Genomic DNA, 17,196 nt, shown 5'->3' on the forward strand with positions numbered 1-17,196 from the left:
CAAATGTCTTCTATTTTAACATCTAACTTGGCCTGTTAAGATGTTTTTGACTGAAATAGCTTTTGATTTCAGTAAATATGACCTCCTATTGCTGCAAATTCAATTCAATGAATGACTTGAAAAATATTCTGACTGTCATTTGCATTAATATTTAGGAAAATAAGAGAAAAATGTCATTTGCATAATAATGTAAAAACGGTGTACTCAGACCAGCATGTTTGGAAACAACCACAGTACATTCAAAGCCATCTAAATCATCTTCCTTGCCCATTCTGATGCTCAGTTTGGTTTTCAGTACAGCGTTACAACTATGTCTACATGCCATAAATGCAGCAGGAGCTGCTATAATAGACATCTTAGCTAATAAGCAGCTCCTCTCTGCAGCAGCTTCACTTAACTGAGACAAAGATTTCCAGTTCTCCAGACATTTCCTGCTGTTAAATCTTTGGTAATGTGACAAAAGAAGCTATTGTTTCTGATTACAAATGAAACCTCAGCTGCAGTGTGGGCAGGAGTCTGCTCTGTGGATGGATCACAGTTTGCCTGGTCCATTGTAAAGTTAATCAGTGATAACCATGTTTTATATTTGACCTGAATAATAAACACTCTTATCAAAGCAACAAAAACACATTTTATTTATGTAAAATACAACTTTTTCCAAATGCATACCTTTTTTTAAAAAAAAAAACTAGAATTACCTTTTTTATTGGTAATGTTAACAATGTGAATAGGCACACTGACCAAACCATTTGGAAAGCAATGTAAGACTTCATAGCTAAGCCATAATTTGCACAAATGTCAGGATACCAGAGGATGAAGACGAAACTGAAACAACTTAAAGGTTAAAGAAATAAAATTATTGCAAAATAAAGATGATAATGGGCAAAAATGGGTTGAAAGTGCCAAAATGGCAGAAATAAGTGGTGAAAAGTGGTTAGAGAGTAGCAAAAGGGGTTAGGAGTGGCAAATGGGATATAGCAGCAAATATTTGTTAAGAAAGGAACAAAGTGGCAGAACGGGCAGTAAAAATGGTGAAAAGTGGGTAAAAAATGGCAAAAATTAGGTAAAAATTGGCAAAAAGGGCCAAGTGAGTTACTACAGTAGTGAAAAGGGGTTAAAAGGTAGCAAAAGTTGGCTAAAAGTGGTAAAAATTGATTATATGTGGGCACTAATGTGACTAAATAGGCAGAAACAGTGATGAAGGCAGAACAAAAGTGGTACAAATAAATAATTTTAACATCAAAATCCAATTATAGTTTCACACTCTCTTTCAGCTCAAAAATGAAGCAACTGTTAGCATGAATGCTACTGATCCAACACACATGCATAGATCCTAATAAGTATCAACTGGGGAGAGCCCATTCTCTGGGTTTTTTTGGGCTGCATGACACATAAATGAATCGATAATTCCAAATTGCCTGTGTTTATGGTTACTTCAGAGCAGCTATTGAGTTTACAGCACATTTATCTCTATTTTTATTCATCATCTGGTAAAGTAAGTGACTCCTGTGGGATTCAGAGTAAGACTGATGAAGACAAATACTATCCACTGCCATGTAAATAAAGAGTTTCAATGCTTAGGTGGAGTGATACACATCATGAAAAGTCCCAGTGTTGTTGTACTTTATATCAGAACTCATGAAAAACACTGAATACAGCTAGTAGATGGAATAAACTATTGTATTAAAGTCTACAGTTCTGACACAGTGAAGATAAGTGTTGTATGATTAAATAACAAACACAAAAATCTCTGATACCTTAGCAGAGGTAAAGCCCTCTCTAAATGCTTCACAGTTTCATTATATGAAATTGTTTTGTCCTCTTTTCCTCTAACAGAACCAGGCATTTGGTGGTTGGAGTAAGTTTAGTTCACTTCCTCACTGCTCTGCTCATGCAGCCATGCTAATGGTAAGAGACTGGATCATAACCTCTGTAGAAAACTTTCTAAACTTGTAAGAGATCAGATTTCCCCTCACAACTCCAACACATTTGCTGCTCTCACTATTGATGTATTTTAATATCTCTGTTTTGTATGTTATTATTAAAGATTTATGCTATTTTTTTCTTCTTCTTCTTGCCAAATATTCTCACAAAAACATTAGAAATTAATTTATACAGCACACACTAAATCTCTTTGGGTTTCTCTTGTTGGTCTCTCTGCTCCATGTTGTCAAACAAATATGATAAATTAAACAGAAGTTAGACATTTTGTCTCTTATGTGTACTCATAAAATGTTTTATTACAGCATTAAAGCTGTCAGATGCTATTTTTTGTTTTATGTGTTCAACAATTCATCAAGAACAAATTTAAACTGATCCAAGAGACATTAATACTAATCAGAAAAGAGGGGTAAAATAAGGGGAAAGTATACAGTAGGAGACGTAGCCAAACATTTGCACTTTAAGTAAATTAGAGTTGGTTTTAATGTTTGAAGTATGACTTACAACCAGGGTGCCAAAAACTAGAGGGAGAGATATTTTCTTACAAATATAAGGCCTCATCTTGCAACTGGCCTTTAGACATCTAGGCAGATTCGATGTGTGACTCATAGAAGTCTTACAAGCATGAGATGAACATGAGGCCCAAATAACATTGACCTTTGACCTCCAAAATCAAACCATTTCATCCTTGAGTCAGGGTGGACTTTTGTCCAAAGTTTGAAGAAAATGCCTAAAAGTGTCTCTAGATATCCCGCTTAGTGACATAATGTGAGGGATAAATACAATGTTGGATAACATATGTTTCAGAAGCAAAGATGTATTCCCAACCTCAAAATGTTTACTTGCTTCCATCATGTGTGTTTAGCTCTCTTCAGCTATGGATGCCAAACAAGAGTTAAAAGATACGTATGTTTACATTACTATGATAAACTTACCTTTTTTTGGGATATATTCAGACATTTACTAAGTCTTTATTGTAATTGCCCGTGTAGCAATAATGGAAAGAAATTGCAATTATTGTGTAGGCCTGATGAAAATGTAAAAAGTACTCAAAGACTTTCCCTTGAATATTAAATACAAGAAGCAGTGGAGTAGTGGTGTCTGAAGCAGTGGCTGTGCTCTTAATTTGTGCCCTAAATTTCTTTTTAACAGGCCCATGAAGCAACAGATAAAAGCCTTGTGTGATAATAAGTGGCATGTGGGACTCCTCTGCATATTAAATACAGCCAGAAATGGGCCAGGAGTACTCACATATTTTCACTTAGCTTCTGCTTCACTTCAGGGGGTTGGGATCATTATGAAATTAACATTAAGCCCACAGGGGGTGAAGATTTTACAATCAATACTCGTGCACAGACTTTAAGGCGAGACTACTTACAACTGTGAATTTAGAGCAAACTAATCCTCATTTTCTAGTCCAATCACACTCCTTTCAATTCACATTCTTTTTCTTACCATTACAGCGAGTGTTGCAGCTGCCCCTTCAAATAATGTACTTTACATGCAGTTGGTATTCATGGGATATATTTCTTCATTCATCATAATAACATTGTGCCTTCACCTTTGATCCTCTTGTGCTTACAATAAAATGTAGCTGATCTATCTCTTCTCTCTTTTCAGCTCAGCTGATGTGATATAACTTTTAATGTGCAGAGGAGGGAGCAGGGGAATTCACAAAACATTGCACTGGCTACAAACTGCTAACGGCAATCCTATGGATTTGAGCTTTCTAGTGCTGTTTGCCCACTGTGTTTCAAATGCATACAGGTGAGTAGCAAACACAAACCTCAGATGTTGAAAAATGAAGGCTCCAAAAGCTGAAAACCCCCTTTAGCTGCATGTTAAAATGTCTTATTTTTACAGAAGAAAATAACACGTTGACAGCTAAACTCTAGTATAAATGCCAGGCCAGTGGCTGAAGGTAAACTTTTACAATGAACAACATCCATCTGAGAACATATGTATGCTTCCATCATCAGAGCAGAAAGCTGAAAACATAAAAATGGCTGACACACGAACGTTTGTGTGTATAGAGAGTATGGTGGGGTTAATACTTTAAGTGAGCCTAAACTACAATGTGAGTAGTTTCACGAAAACATGGACAGGAGTGAGCAGTACAAATAGGGCTCTGCCACTATTATTGTTGTACACCTATATTCACCTATACTTCTGTTATCTGAAACCTTACTGAACAAAAAGCCTTCCAATTCTGGAATATGTGTTAGCTTCCATTTTCAGAGGAAACTCTGTCACCAGTTTCTAAACAATAAAAAAAGTTTTCAAAAGTTTTCACCCTTCAATTTGTTTAAGGGGTCTGCCTGCAGACCACAAATTTTTGAGATATGCAGTCTGCAGCTAGACTGTCTTATTCTATTTTCAGGCCCCAAAACTGCTTTTGTCATAGATAAACAACTAAAACACACAAAAAATGCTGTTTTTGGATGAAATTGTTCAAATAGACTGAGATTCAGATCTCAATAAGACGACCACCACTGAATGAGTGATGTCACTGAGACTATGTCCATGTTTTATAAAATCAATGATAAACAAACTGACTCTTTAAATATTTCTGTATGTTATATCCACATACAACACTTGAGACTTTTCTGTGTAATATGTAATATGAATACATAAATCAATGTTTTTTTCCCTTTTAATTCCATATTTTAGAATTGCCACTTCACCTATTTTATTATTTTGTTGTCATTTTTTGAAAGGTGAAGCCTGTATTAATTTTATTGGTATTCTTATCAAGCCAATTAATGTATTCTTTGATCTGAGAGAACTAGGTGGCATTGATTCACCAGGTAAATAAATATGTGCTGGTAAGAAGGGACATTGTTTAACAGGAGGAAATAGACTATATATATATGTTTTCCATTTATTTCTGTTTCTACAAAGATGTTAAATAAATCATAAGAAATGTCCTCTTTGCTTGAACAATCTCTCTGTGTAAGATTCACTGCTGCATAAGTGGCTTAGTGGCTGTAAGACTGTTTAGTTTATGAGGCTGTCTGAGGACAAAAACTACACTGACTCAGAAAAAGAATTCAGGACCACTTATCAAAGTGTCTTATGTGGCCAATATTTGCAGCTACTAAGTTGTATTTCCTCCAGACAACATAAAGCACGGTGTACAGAGTTTCTACTGTAGTAAAATAAACATCAGAATAATTACCCTTCTGACAGCATCTTTTTGACTCTTTCCTTCTCCACCGTCAGCTCCACTTCAGCACTCTTGCTGCGAAACAGTTTCTCCTCTCCGGGTCCGTTGACGGTGAGCAGAGGTGGAGAATGACGCTCCTCCGATAACGCCTGAGTTAACAAAACAAACAGAACATGAGCTTCTCTGTTAGACTGAAGCGAAATCTGTAGCAGCTCTGATAATATGGCATTAGTTTTGTTCTCTGGCTGCACTTACCCTAAGACAAAAAAAACAGTGAGAAAGAAAGGGTTTCAAACACAAGAACCTTTGTGTTTAAAGTACTATAAAATTGCAGAACAAATGTTTTTGGAGCTGTTTGGGATTACAAAACAAATCCTGATTAACATCGCTGCACTTCTACTGTTACAGGTGACAAGAGTCCCATGGTAGAGACTGTCCATTCAGCAGACAGGGGCATAGAAACAAAGCAACTACTACATATTTTTTACTAAGGTGGGATAATACATAGCATACATAGTCCCAAATGTCAAAATATGAGGCAGAATTTTACTGTTAACACAAGATAATTCAGAATCCATTACAGTCTCAACATTCAGATTTGTCATCAGGAAAAAACAAGACACAGCAGCAGGCCAGGATACAGCCAACCTGTCAGAGGCTGATATGTCCCATCTGGGCTCCTGTAGGCTGACTCCATGCAGACAGAGTGTTCGGAGCCCAGCTGCCTCACAGATCTGATTAGACTCTGATTCAACAGGAATTTAATGAATAATCATTTAAATTCCAAGTGTTCATCTGGTGTTTATGAGTGTCATAAATATGCATAGACTGAAATCCTGCCTTGATGAGTGTGCGTTTGTTTGTGCTGAGATATGACACACTGACAAGGCCGTGGGACAGGTGCAACTCTGTGTGAGACAACAGGTCAAATTCAAAGTTACTTTAGACAACTTATATGGTTTAAAATCTCATTTGGGGAATACTTCTACTTTTAATAATCAAGGGCAAAGGGATTTTTCTATATGATGAAGATAAAATTCTATATGTGAAAATCAGGTAAACAATCACACCTTATAGTCCTTTCATCAGCTGCTTTTCAGCTTCTTAAGTATTCCTCTTGTTACCTTGGTTTCATAATCTGACATTTTAATTCTTCATAAAAACCCTGTAAAGTAAAACTACTAAGGGACGCCGGTAGCCTTGCAGTTACATTATATGGACAAAAGTATTTGGCCACAAACTGGAACTGTAATGACATTATATTCAAATACATTTCTTTTAATAAGGAGACGGTCACACTTTTGCAGCTAATACAGCCTCAGGACTAACAGTCATGGTTCCAGTTCATCCCAAATGTGCATGAAGGGGTTGAGGTCAGGGTTCTGAGTGGGCCAGTCAAGTTTTTCCACACCAAACTCATCAAACCATGTCTTTATAGTTCTTGCTTTGTGCACTGGGGCACAGTCATGTTGGAATAGATGAAGACCTTCCCCAAACTGTTGCCTCAAAGTTTGAAGCGAAGCATTGCCAAAATTGTCTTGGTATGCTGAAGCAGTAAGACTGCGTTTCAAATGAGATAAGGAGCCCAGCTCAAACTCTGAAAAACAGCCCCATACCATTATGGAAACCCATTCCATGAAGCTCAGGCTGCAGTGTTTGTTCTTACATTAATGCCAGTGGAAGTTTGGAACTCTTTAGCTATGGAAGCAGCAGAGCACTGGTGACTTATACACATCATGTACCTTAGCAGTCATGACCCACTCTGTGATTTTACATGATCTTACACTTCATAGCTGAGTTGCTGTTGTTCCTAAATGCTTCCACTTTCTAATATAACTTGCAGCTGACTGTGGTGGAATATCCAGCAGAAATGAAATTTCATGACCAGTCTTGTTGCAAAGGTTGCATCCATCACAGTATCACCCTCAAAGTCACAGAGCCCTTCAGAACAACACATTTTGTATCTCTGATGTTTTTAAATGTAGACTGCATAGCTAGGTGCTTGATTCTGTACACCTGTGGCAACAGTTCTGATTGAAACACCTGAATTCAATAATTATGCTTTGTAGCAAAAACACGTTTGTCCATATAATGTATGTCCACATACTCTTCATACAAAAGTTGAAGTCCTCGAGGCAGGCGGCCTGGATGTTTTTAAATAAAAAAATATACTTTCTGAGCTTTTTCCATGCCATCTTATAAGTTGACATGGAAATTTTCAGATCTTAATCATGGTAAAATATTTTAAAGAGGAGTATGACCCTCATAATCCAGCCACACTGTCGCTTTCACGTTATTTTGAACTGAGGACTGCATTCAACAAAAACTGAAATCCATTTTAGTTTCATGGATGAATGTCACTGTTGCTGTTTAATGCTGAAAACGATTTCAGAATGCTCTGAAGTAGCTTGAAGAACAAATCAGAAAGGACTCTTTTGACTCTTTTTCCTTTATTAATGGGAATAAAACTGTGATTGACTGATCATTATATACACCTTATGGAGTGCTGCTTTTATTGAACTCAGTCACCAGTTCAATACTAGAGGTAAGAAACAGAGGTGGCTAGAGTTTATACTCATAATCTTCTGTTATTGTTTTGACTGAGAGCCCCCTTGTGGCTGAATTTATGAATCAGGTGTTTCAATTTCAAGTAGAGGTAATCCAGAGCAAAATCTATTAAATGTAATAACATAAGATGATAGAAACTTGAATGTAAACATCTATCGATGTTAACTGTGTTCAATCAGCTGTTTCTGCTTAAATATATTACACTTGTAAGAAGACCTTGTATTTTTATTATACAGTTCCAACAGTATTAGCAGACTGGTATTCACGCATTAATGTTTACTGCTTTGGAGTTAGTTTCCATCATTCTGGAGTAGAGATTACTCTAAAAAAGAACGTAAGTATCTCTCAGTAGCATGAATCTTGCTTGCAGCTTGGTAATCATATCAAGACATTAATTTTGAACAGACTTGGTCGCTGAGAGATTTGAAGGTTGATTTCTTTTGCATAATATATCAGCTATACCTGTATTTTTGTCCTTTGACCTAAGAGCAGTTCACAGTAAGATAAGGAGATATGTGCAAAAAAATCATATTTAGACATTTTTTAGCAGAAAAGCAAAACATAATACACTTTTTCCTGCAATGAAATAACAAATGGTTGTCAGAATATCAGAATTATACATTTTAATGCAATTTAAGTAAAAATTTAACAATACTGAAACCTGTCTGATCACCAGAAAGCAAAAAGCAGAAGTCCTAGTCACCCAATGTTGGGCAAGTTGTTGTTTTTTGTCAAAAATTGCAGAAAAACTTACAAATACAATCTAAACTGTACAAGAACATTGCCAACATTTTGGTTTATGAAGGTTGTCAGACTTTCTACATTCTTAAGTGCCATGTGTCTCAAATTGATCAAATCTCCATTATTTAATGATAGGTGGTATCAGAAAGTGCTTGACTTTAATGATAGTCAGTCAAATATTTGGCCTACTGACAGAAAGCACTGTCTAAACTGCACAAATGCATTGGCAACAAAGGAATTAAGAGGGTGGAACTGAAAAGGGGAAATATTTATGCAATTTAGACAGTGTGCAGGAGTCTGTCTGCAATTTTTAATAAAATCAAACAACAAATGACCCAATACTGGGTGTCTAGGACTTTTAGTTTTGTTATTGTGGTTTTATCATTCCATTACTACTCTTAAAATAAATACTCCTCGACTGAATAAAATGAACAAACTAGAAAAGCACTCAGAGAGTGCAGACCTCTGCCATTAGCCCTATCTCCCTCCCAATAGTGAAGAATCCTTTAAAAAACTCCTGGATCCGCCCCCATGTGTCCCCCCACCACAGCATTCTTCGATTACTCCCTGCCCGGTGGGGTGGAAACACGGTGAGGCAAAGCATTGGCTTTACTACGGGTGGACTGTCATGGCGTCATGCCTGCTGGTGCCAACAGATGCACTGACAGTCTCACCCATGGTCTCACTGGATGACTGAGAGTCATGGAAGAGGGTGAATATTCCTCTATTCCTCCCAGCATTGTGAGTATTCTTGCTACAATTTGCTGTCTTTTTCTCTATTACGCTTTGACTCGTCTCCTCGACTAGGCGTGCATCTTTCAAACTCTATTAACTCCAAAACTCTGAATGGAAACAGCCAAAATGCTGCTGGGATTGAAGTTACTCATGTCCGCCACCTCCTGGTGTAAAGTGGTAACAGCGCAGAGCTCTGCCATTAGCCCTATCTCCCAATAGTACAGAATATTTTAAAAAAATTCCTGGATCCAGACAGTGATCCGGATCACTCCCAAAATCTAACCAATTCTTCCTTATGCCATTTCTGCTATTTCCTGACAATTTCAGCAAAATCCGTCCACAACTTTATGAGTTATGTCGCTAACAAACAAATGCACCCAATCACATAATCTCCTTGGTGGAGGTAAATAAGTCCCTATTTATCCTAAATTTGACATCATTACACTGTAAAAGAAGTAGAAGAAGTAGACGAGGAAGAAGAAAAAGGAATCTCTCATGTGAAAATGAGACTTTGAGTAAGACATTACAGCATGCAGATGGCTGCTCTCCAGTCTGGCACAGACGAGTCAAACCAATCTGCTTTCAGATTTTCCATCCCTGCTGCTCAGAAATAGGTTGATGCTTAATATCACACAGCTTTATGAATATTTTGAGGCTGTGGGCTTAAAGACCGCTCAGTCTTCTAGCTTGGGCGCTCTTATGAACCCCATGTCACTTCCAGTCTTCCTCTCCTGAGAGGAAACCCCAAACCTGAACTTGTCATTGGCTGAGCTCCTCACTGAAGCATCACAAGCCTGCACTCAGTGAAGAAAAAGCTTGTAATATTTATTTGAGGAAGGCTTGGCTGTGTTCCCTTTAAGAGGATGGTGTATTATCTATAGCTCAGCAGTTCTCCGTCTGTCCTTATGGAGGATATTGAAATAAAACGCACAGCCGACTCATGGATGAGCAGCATGTCCGGAGAGCAGGGAAAAAAAATCAAAGCCAAGATAACTCCAGTCTGGCCCCAAAGCCAACGAATCGACTGAGCATATCCCTGAATAATTCATTCTGTGGATCATGTATAAGTCATAAATGGGATTACAAATTTACAGCAGTTTTTTCACTATGTTGTTCGCTAACAGACTGAGAGGAAACAAGGCAGCCACACAAAAGCGTGCGCTTGCAAACAACCAATAGCTAATCGGTCTCAGTTTAGAGGTTTTTTCTTGTAAAGGGACATCCATGTATTGTCTACGCTATAATTTCCAAGACATCAAAGTCTGGATTTACTAAATTATGATTCAGTGAAGCCAGGAAAGGAAAAAAATGCAGCGTCCTTTCACCTGTACATTTCAGTCACAATCTTCAGATTAAATTTCCTTTTTTTGTGTCTGTTGTGTCACTAACAAAGCTTTTACTCTTATGTTGCAAGAGCCAGCTGTGCTTTGAAGCAGAAGCTGGTCTGAAGTCAACTTTAATCAGACTACGGCTGAATTATTAAGCATGATCGTCCACGCTGCACGAAGACGTTTCACAATGAACACCACAACTCCATATAGACGAGAGAAGATCAGTGTCTTTGTTGATTATGGGCTGATTTGTGTGCATGTGTTTTACAAACCTGGGTGAGCTGCGAGATGAAAAAAGTCCCATGATGCATCAAGGGATTGAAGAAGGAAGCAGCGCATGAGGACAGAGAGAAAAAGATTGTTAGTAGATTATTGAAAAGTGGGAAAAATTATTACTTTGGCTAAAAACTGTTAATCCGAGTTCATTTAAAATTCTGCAAAACAGATCATTAATTTTCTTTTTTTTCTTGCAAAATAAAACATCTATCAGCAGTGGAACACACTAAAATGAGGTTTAAGTCCCTCCCACTCCGTCTGAGTGACAGGTGATGCACTGCAGGAACAACCAACATGGTGCAGACAGATCCCTTATTTCATTCTGTCATAAACAATGAGAAACATTAAATAAAAAACTACGCATGTGTGTTTGTATTTGAAAACACCTTCAAACCCCCTATAGCAGCCACTTTTTCAGGATCCAGGGAGGAGATGGAACCCCAGATACTTAAAATATTCAACGACTTTCCTGAGAAAGCTTTTCATCATGATGTCTCTGCACCGCTGTTGGTCTTAAGTACATCTACACTGTTTACTTATTTATCTGTGCGTCAGTCCATGTGCTCCCAGAGCCTTTATAAAGCTCCTGTTTCCACACTCATCGTTTCATTGAGAACACAAAGCTGCTTTATTTATTCATCTGTCCATGCAGTGGAGGTGGACGCTTTAGACTTCCTCTGATACACCCGTCCACCAAATAACACAGAAACACAGCAAAACACACACAGACACACACTCTTCTTTTTAGGTGGTTTTAAAGCCAAGTCTAAGGTTTAAAATATTGATGAGTGAAGTTTCTGTTTTCCTCTCTGTCTGCCTCTGCATAGAAACTGTGAGTGCAAGGAGGAAAAATGATCCAATCAGAGGACAAGAACTGCTCTGTTGTTCTATACGTTTATTTTCTGACCTAAATTCACACATCATAAACAAATGTAATTACTTTAACTGATGTTACTGTTCACTATAATATTGGTGGATAAAAATGCCAATCTGATACTGGCATTATATACTAGTAAGGTCTCTCTCCCTAAGTCCTTTTCTCCTTTTATAAGAGCGGCAACCAAGAACCTGATGATCACTCTGACTGAGCTTTTGTGTGGAGATGGGACAAAGTTGCAGAAGGACAACTATCACTGCAACCCTCCACTGATCTGGGCTTTATGGCAGAGTGGCTGGATGGAAGCCTCTCCTTAGTGCAAAGCAAATTAAGCCTGCTTGGAGGTTTCAAAAAAGCACATGAAGGACTCTTAGACTTTGAGAAACAAGATTCTCTGGTCTGATGAAATGGAGATTGAACTGTTTGGCCTCAATTCTAAATGTTACAGTACGTCTGGAGGAACCCAGGTTCCACAGCTCATCACCTGCCTAGTACGCTCACAACAGTGAAGCATGGTGACAGCATCATGCTGTGGGGAAGCAGGGACTGGTGTTCTGGTCAGGGTTGAGGGAGGGAAAGCTGAAAGGAGCTAAGTACAGAGCTAACCTCATTGAAAACTTGTTCAGTAGTGCTCAGGACCTCAGACTTGGCCGAACGTTCACCTAATTTCTGTTTTCTTTTGTCCTTAAGGGGTACTGAGTGTCGATTAATAAGAATAAAAAAAAAAAAAAATCAACTGTAGCATCAGGCAGCAACATTAAATTGAAAAAAAGTGAAAGGGGTCTAAAATCTGTCTGAACACACTGTTTATCTACTTATAGAGAAATAAATCATCAATAATAAAATGATCTAATACTTTGTCAGAGCAGACAAAGCTCTGCATCCTATTGCATGTGACACGTGATTGGTCAGTAAAGATCAGACTACTAAAATACTACAAACAGGAAGTAGAACAAAATGAAAATCATGATCACTGTGTACAGAGTCTATATCTCTATGTAGAATCTGTACATAGTAGGGGTGTGACGAGATCAAAACATCACAAGATGTCTCGTTGAGGTGACAATCATCTCGCGAGATCAATATTGCCTAAACACCAGGAGCAGCAGCTCTCCTGACAGTAAGCAATACTTAACTGGAAGTTATAAAAGATCACAAAGATGCCCTGGACACTTTAAAATTGTTGGTTTGCCCTAATCAGGTCACGGAGCTGATCTGTGACCTATTCGGATCTCGCTCCATCCCCCACCCCCTCCTCTGTGAGCGCTACTCAGGGCCTGCATGATCCGCCAATGCATAATAAGTTAATCGTAACGGTGTGAAATGATGAAATGCTGCTGCTGGAAACCTTTGCAGCCTTCGCGAGTTTGTGTATGTGCACAGACTCGCTCATAGTGCCGGTATCTGTGACTGTGTAGCTTTGATTCAGTCGCTGCTTCATCATGCCTACTTCTCTTCTCACCGTCAGTCACACACATCCATCAGCTGTTGACTGTGCGTATCATCAGTCAGAAGCTTAACATGTAGCGTGACAGGCCGTTGTATACTGAAGCAGTAGACTTAGCAAAACAAACTTAGTCTGAGTGCCATACAGGCCACTATTAGCTCTGAAGAAGCGAAGTTCTAGCCCCAGGTAAGCGCACCCTGTTTGTTATCTGACAGCAGACAGAGCAGAGACACACACTTGCACACCAACGCACACACATTTACGTAAACGCCCATCTGTGCGTCGTGTCCAACACTGTCAAAGCTCATCTAAGAGAAAAAAGACTACCAAACAATAACATAATCTATTTCTCTAAATACCCATAAAAGACAAACAAACGTGTTATTGACAAAAATATTTTTTTGAGTGTTTTAAATATGGATGAACTTAAAGAGGATGAAAAATAGTTTGATTTTACTGATGCAGCTCTTTAGATTTCAGTCTGTTGTAAATAGTTTTTAAATCACCTTCAAAATAATCTAAATTATATTATTATTATTATTATTATGGTAGCAATAAGTGCATAGTATAGTAAAATAAAGATGTGGTAGACTATTAAAATGAAAGATTTTATTTGAAGAGTATTTAAATGTACAGTTTGAGTCAGAGTTAGACAAGATAAACTGTGTGTAAGCATTGATAGCCTACTCAGTACAAGAGGAATTAGTTTAATTTTTCTGAATAGACCTGAATGCTTCCCAATTATGACTTTCAGCCATCTGAAGGACATATTTTCCACTCATATATTTTTTCCAAAATTAAAAAAAAGTGTAAAATCTCATCTCGTGAGATAAGCATCTCGTCAAACTCCTAGTACATAGAGATTACTAGTCATAGTGCCAGCATCGTTTTTATAGCATACTAACACAAATCATGGTCTGCATGATATGTTTACTGAAAACACACAGTGTTTTAACTGTTCAAGAGGAAAAAATGAACTAGAATAACAAACCAAACAACTGTTGCTGTGCTGTGTTTCATGGGTCTTTTCTAAGTATTCACTGCTTTAATTATCTCAAGCAAACAACCTTGTCTGCATATTCGTATAGCCTTGATTTCATGCTGGCAGTCCAACCAGTGATAATAGTGAGTCTATTTCATCATAATGCATTGTATTGTTTATTTTCTTTCTGCTTGTTGGTTCTATAACTCTACATTGCTCTTCATCTTTATCTTTCTGAACCTCACCATCTCCTCCTCCATCTTATCTCTGAGCTCTGCAAACAAGCCTGAGAGCTGAAGCTTTACAGCACGCTGATCCCCTGCTGCCTTCAGAGGCAGAATATGTGCTCTGCACACACAGCCCAAGGCTGCACACATTCAGCTCTGCTATAGTGGAGATGCTCACTGACCGGGTCCACAACTGACCAGCTCCACGTTACATAAAACATACTGATATGAAGGGGAGAGTTAAACAACACAAAAGCTCTGTTTTTGTATCATGCTCTACAGGTTATTCTCTTGAATGTATGTGTGACTTTTATTCTAATTCAGGCTCAAGTTGTTTGCATTTATTGATTTAAAGATAGTCAAACCAATGGTTGCTGGACTTATATAAATTTAAATATTTATTTTGTTGTCTTATTTTTAACTCATTATTGTAATTTTTGTTGGATGGATGAAACTATCTCTGCTCATTGGAAACAAAAGCAGGAGTCATCATAAATAAATTTCTAAGAGACTTAGCCAGTGATGGTGAACACATCCTCCAAGACATCTCACCATTGAAAAAAAATGATTCACCTGATGCAGACTTCCCATCTACTACAGTGCATTTAGAAAGTATTCAGATCCCCTTCTCTTTTATCAGTTTTATGTTGCTGTCTGATGCTACAGTCACTTTAATTTCCCTTTTTAGTCATTAATCTACACTCAGTACCCCATAATGACAAAGTGAAAACAGAGTTTTAGAAAAATTTGAAAATGTATTGAACAAGAAAAACCTGAACTTTTCCACAGACGTAAGTATTCAGACCCTTTATTCATTACTTAGTTGAAGAACCTTTAGTAGCAATTACAGCTTTAAGGCTTTTTGAATATGATGCCACAAGATTTGCACACCTGGATTGGGGGAATTTCTACCGTTCTTCTTTGCAAATCCTCTCGAGCTCAGTCAAGTTGGACTGGGACATTTTCAGGTCTCTTCAGAGATGTTTGATCAGGTTCACATCAGGGATCCAGCTTGACCACTCTAGGACATTCACAGAGTTGTCTCTAAGCCACTCCTGTGTTGTCTTGGCTGTGTGCTTAGGGTCATTGCCAAGTTGGAGGTTGAACCTTCGGCCCAGTCTGAGGTCCTTAGTGCTTTGAATAGGTCTTCATTGAGGACATCTCTGTACTTTGCTCCATTCAGCTTTCTCTCAAACCTGACCAGTATCCCAATCCCTGCTGAAAAACACCCCCACAGCATGATGCTGCCAACACCATGCTTCACTGTTAGGATGGTACTGAGCGGTGCCTGGTTTCCTCCTGACATGAAATTTAGAATCAAGGCCAAACAGTTCAATCTTGGTTTCATCAGATCAGCGAATTTTGTTTCTCATGGTCTAAGAATCCTTCAGGTGCTTCTTTTGCAAACTCCAAGAAGACTTTGACATGTTTTGCACTGAGGACAGCTTCCATTCAGCCACTCTACCTTAAGCCCAGATTGGTGGAGGGCTGCAGTGATGGTTGTCCCTCTGCAGCTTTGTCCCATCACTACACAGGATTTCTGGAGCTCAGTCAGATAGTCTATCAGGTTAATTGATATAAGAGATTTGACATTATGATTGACAACTATGCAGACAAAGTGAGGGATATTTTATTTTTTTTCATCTATAACCTCAATGTGTATTTCAATTAGCGAAGCCAGCTTCCTTCTGCATTTCTCAGCTCCAAATATTTCACCGGTGCAAACATACCAGCATCCATCATGGGGGTATTTTGGCTTCAGTTTTACAACCAAAGACAGGGATGCTCGTGGTCCATATAAATAAACAGCCAATGGTGTGAATACACCTGGCAACTAGTCTGATTCAGATTTTGATCAACTTCCACCAGACAACCTCCGTTTTCATGTCATCTTCTGCAACAGGGTGACCAGATGTTTGTGTAAATCTTTAAACAGAACACACACCTCAGTTTAAAAGCTTTAATGGAGCTGTAAACTGGTATCAGGCACACTGAGGCTTTCATCAATACTTGGCAGTAGTTCACAAGCACAATTACCCCATGTGCTCTCACTCTATAACACGTCTGATTGGGTATTATTTTTATATTACACAAGTTCAGACAGTCAGCAGTGTGGTGTATTGTTCAATGTGCAGCGGTCAGTGAGTCAGAAAATGTGATAATAAACACAAGAGGAGCCACACAACAGCTCCGTGTGCACTGTCTGACACAAAATCAATGAGCGCTGTGTTATCTAGAAATCTGTACGTGCTGCTCGCCTCAGACTGACCTTGCAGTTCCATCCAAGTGTGTGAGTGCTTCAGCATGTGTGTTTGCCTAATCAGTCAATTAGTGTGTATGTATGAACATGTTTACCTGTGTTTGTGAGGAGGGAGGAAAGGAGGTTTGTCTTTTTGTCTGAAGCTGTAACAAAGAAGGAATCAGGTCTCTGGTTGACATGGTAGCAGGATCTAACGCTTCATACTGTTCGCTCACTGACCCTGACCTCTGTGTGTGCACTTCAACTCTGCACTTCACACTTTTGCACATTCAGGGTGTGAGGTCTGCCATTTGTGTTGTGTGTCCTAAAAAAAATCCTACATGTTTGTTCATTTATAAGCTGTATTAAATATTTAAAAGAAAGTCGGCCACAACAACTGTCAAGAATGGCAATACTGGAGATTCCCATTGGTTCTACAGCCATGACAGCAGGTGCACAGTGACATTTTATAGAACTCACAGGCTGGCATGCCATGGATGGGTACAAACTGTTCAAACAGCATTTTGCCATAGAGATGGCAAGGTCCATCCTGTGTGTGTCTGACTGGAAATGTTCCCAGGTGTCTAATTCCCTATAAACAAAACAGTCAGATTCATCACAGGCAGGGGCATAGCTAGGGATTTGGGCCCCCAGAAAGAATATTAC

At 38.5% G+C, this 17,196-nt stretch overlaps 1 protein-coding gene across 2 annotated transcripts in view; it reads right to left on the reverse strand.

Moving 5' to 3' along the window:
• LOC121512082 (homer protein homolog 3-like) overlaps positions 1 to 17,196 on the reverse strand; it is a 91,198-nt gene that overhangs the window by 35,284 nt on the left and 38,718 nt on the right. The window contains exons 5-6 of one of the 2 annotated variants that reach the window (XM_041791091.1): positions 10,755 to 10,763; positions 5,120 to 5,256 (exon numbers count right to left, since the gene is read on the reverse strand). In XM_041791091.1, coding sequence (XP_041647025.1) covers positions 5,120 to 5,256; positions 10,755 to 10,763 — 146 coding nt within the window. The remainder of the gene's footprint in view (positions 1 to 5,119; positions 5,257 to 10,754; positions 10,764 to 17,196) is intronic. The other variant, XM_041791092.1, reaches the window with a different exon arrangement.

The sequence above is a fragment of the Cheilinus undulatus genome, linkage group 7 (assembly GCF_018320785.1).
Source record: "Cheilinus undulatus linkage group 7, ASM1832078v1, whole genome shotgun sequence".
In the NCBI taxonomy this organism is placed as follows: Eukaryota; Metazoa; Chordata; class Actinopteri; order Labriformes; family Labridae; genus Cheilinus; species Cheilinus undulatus.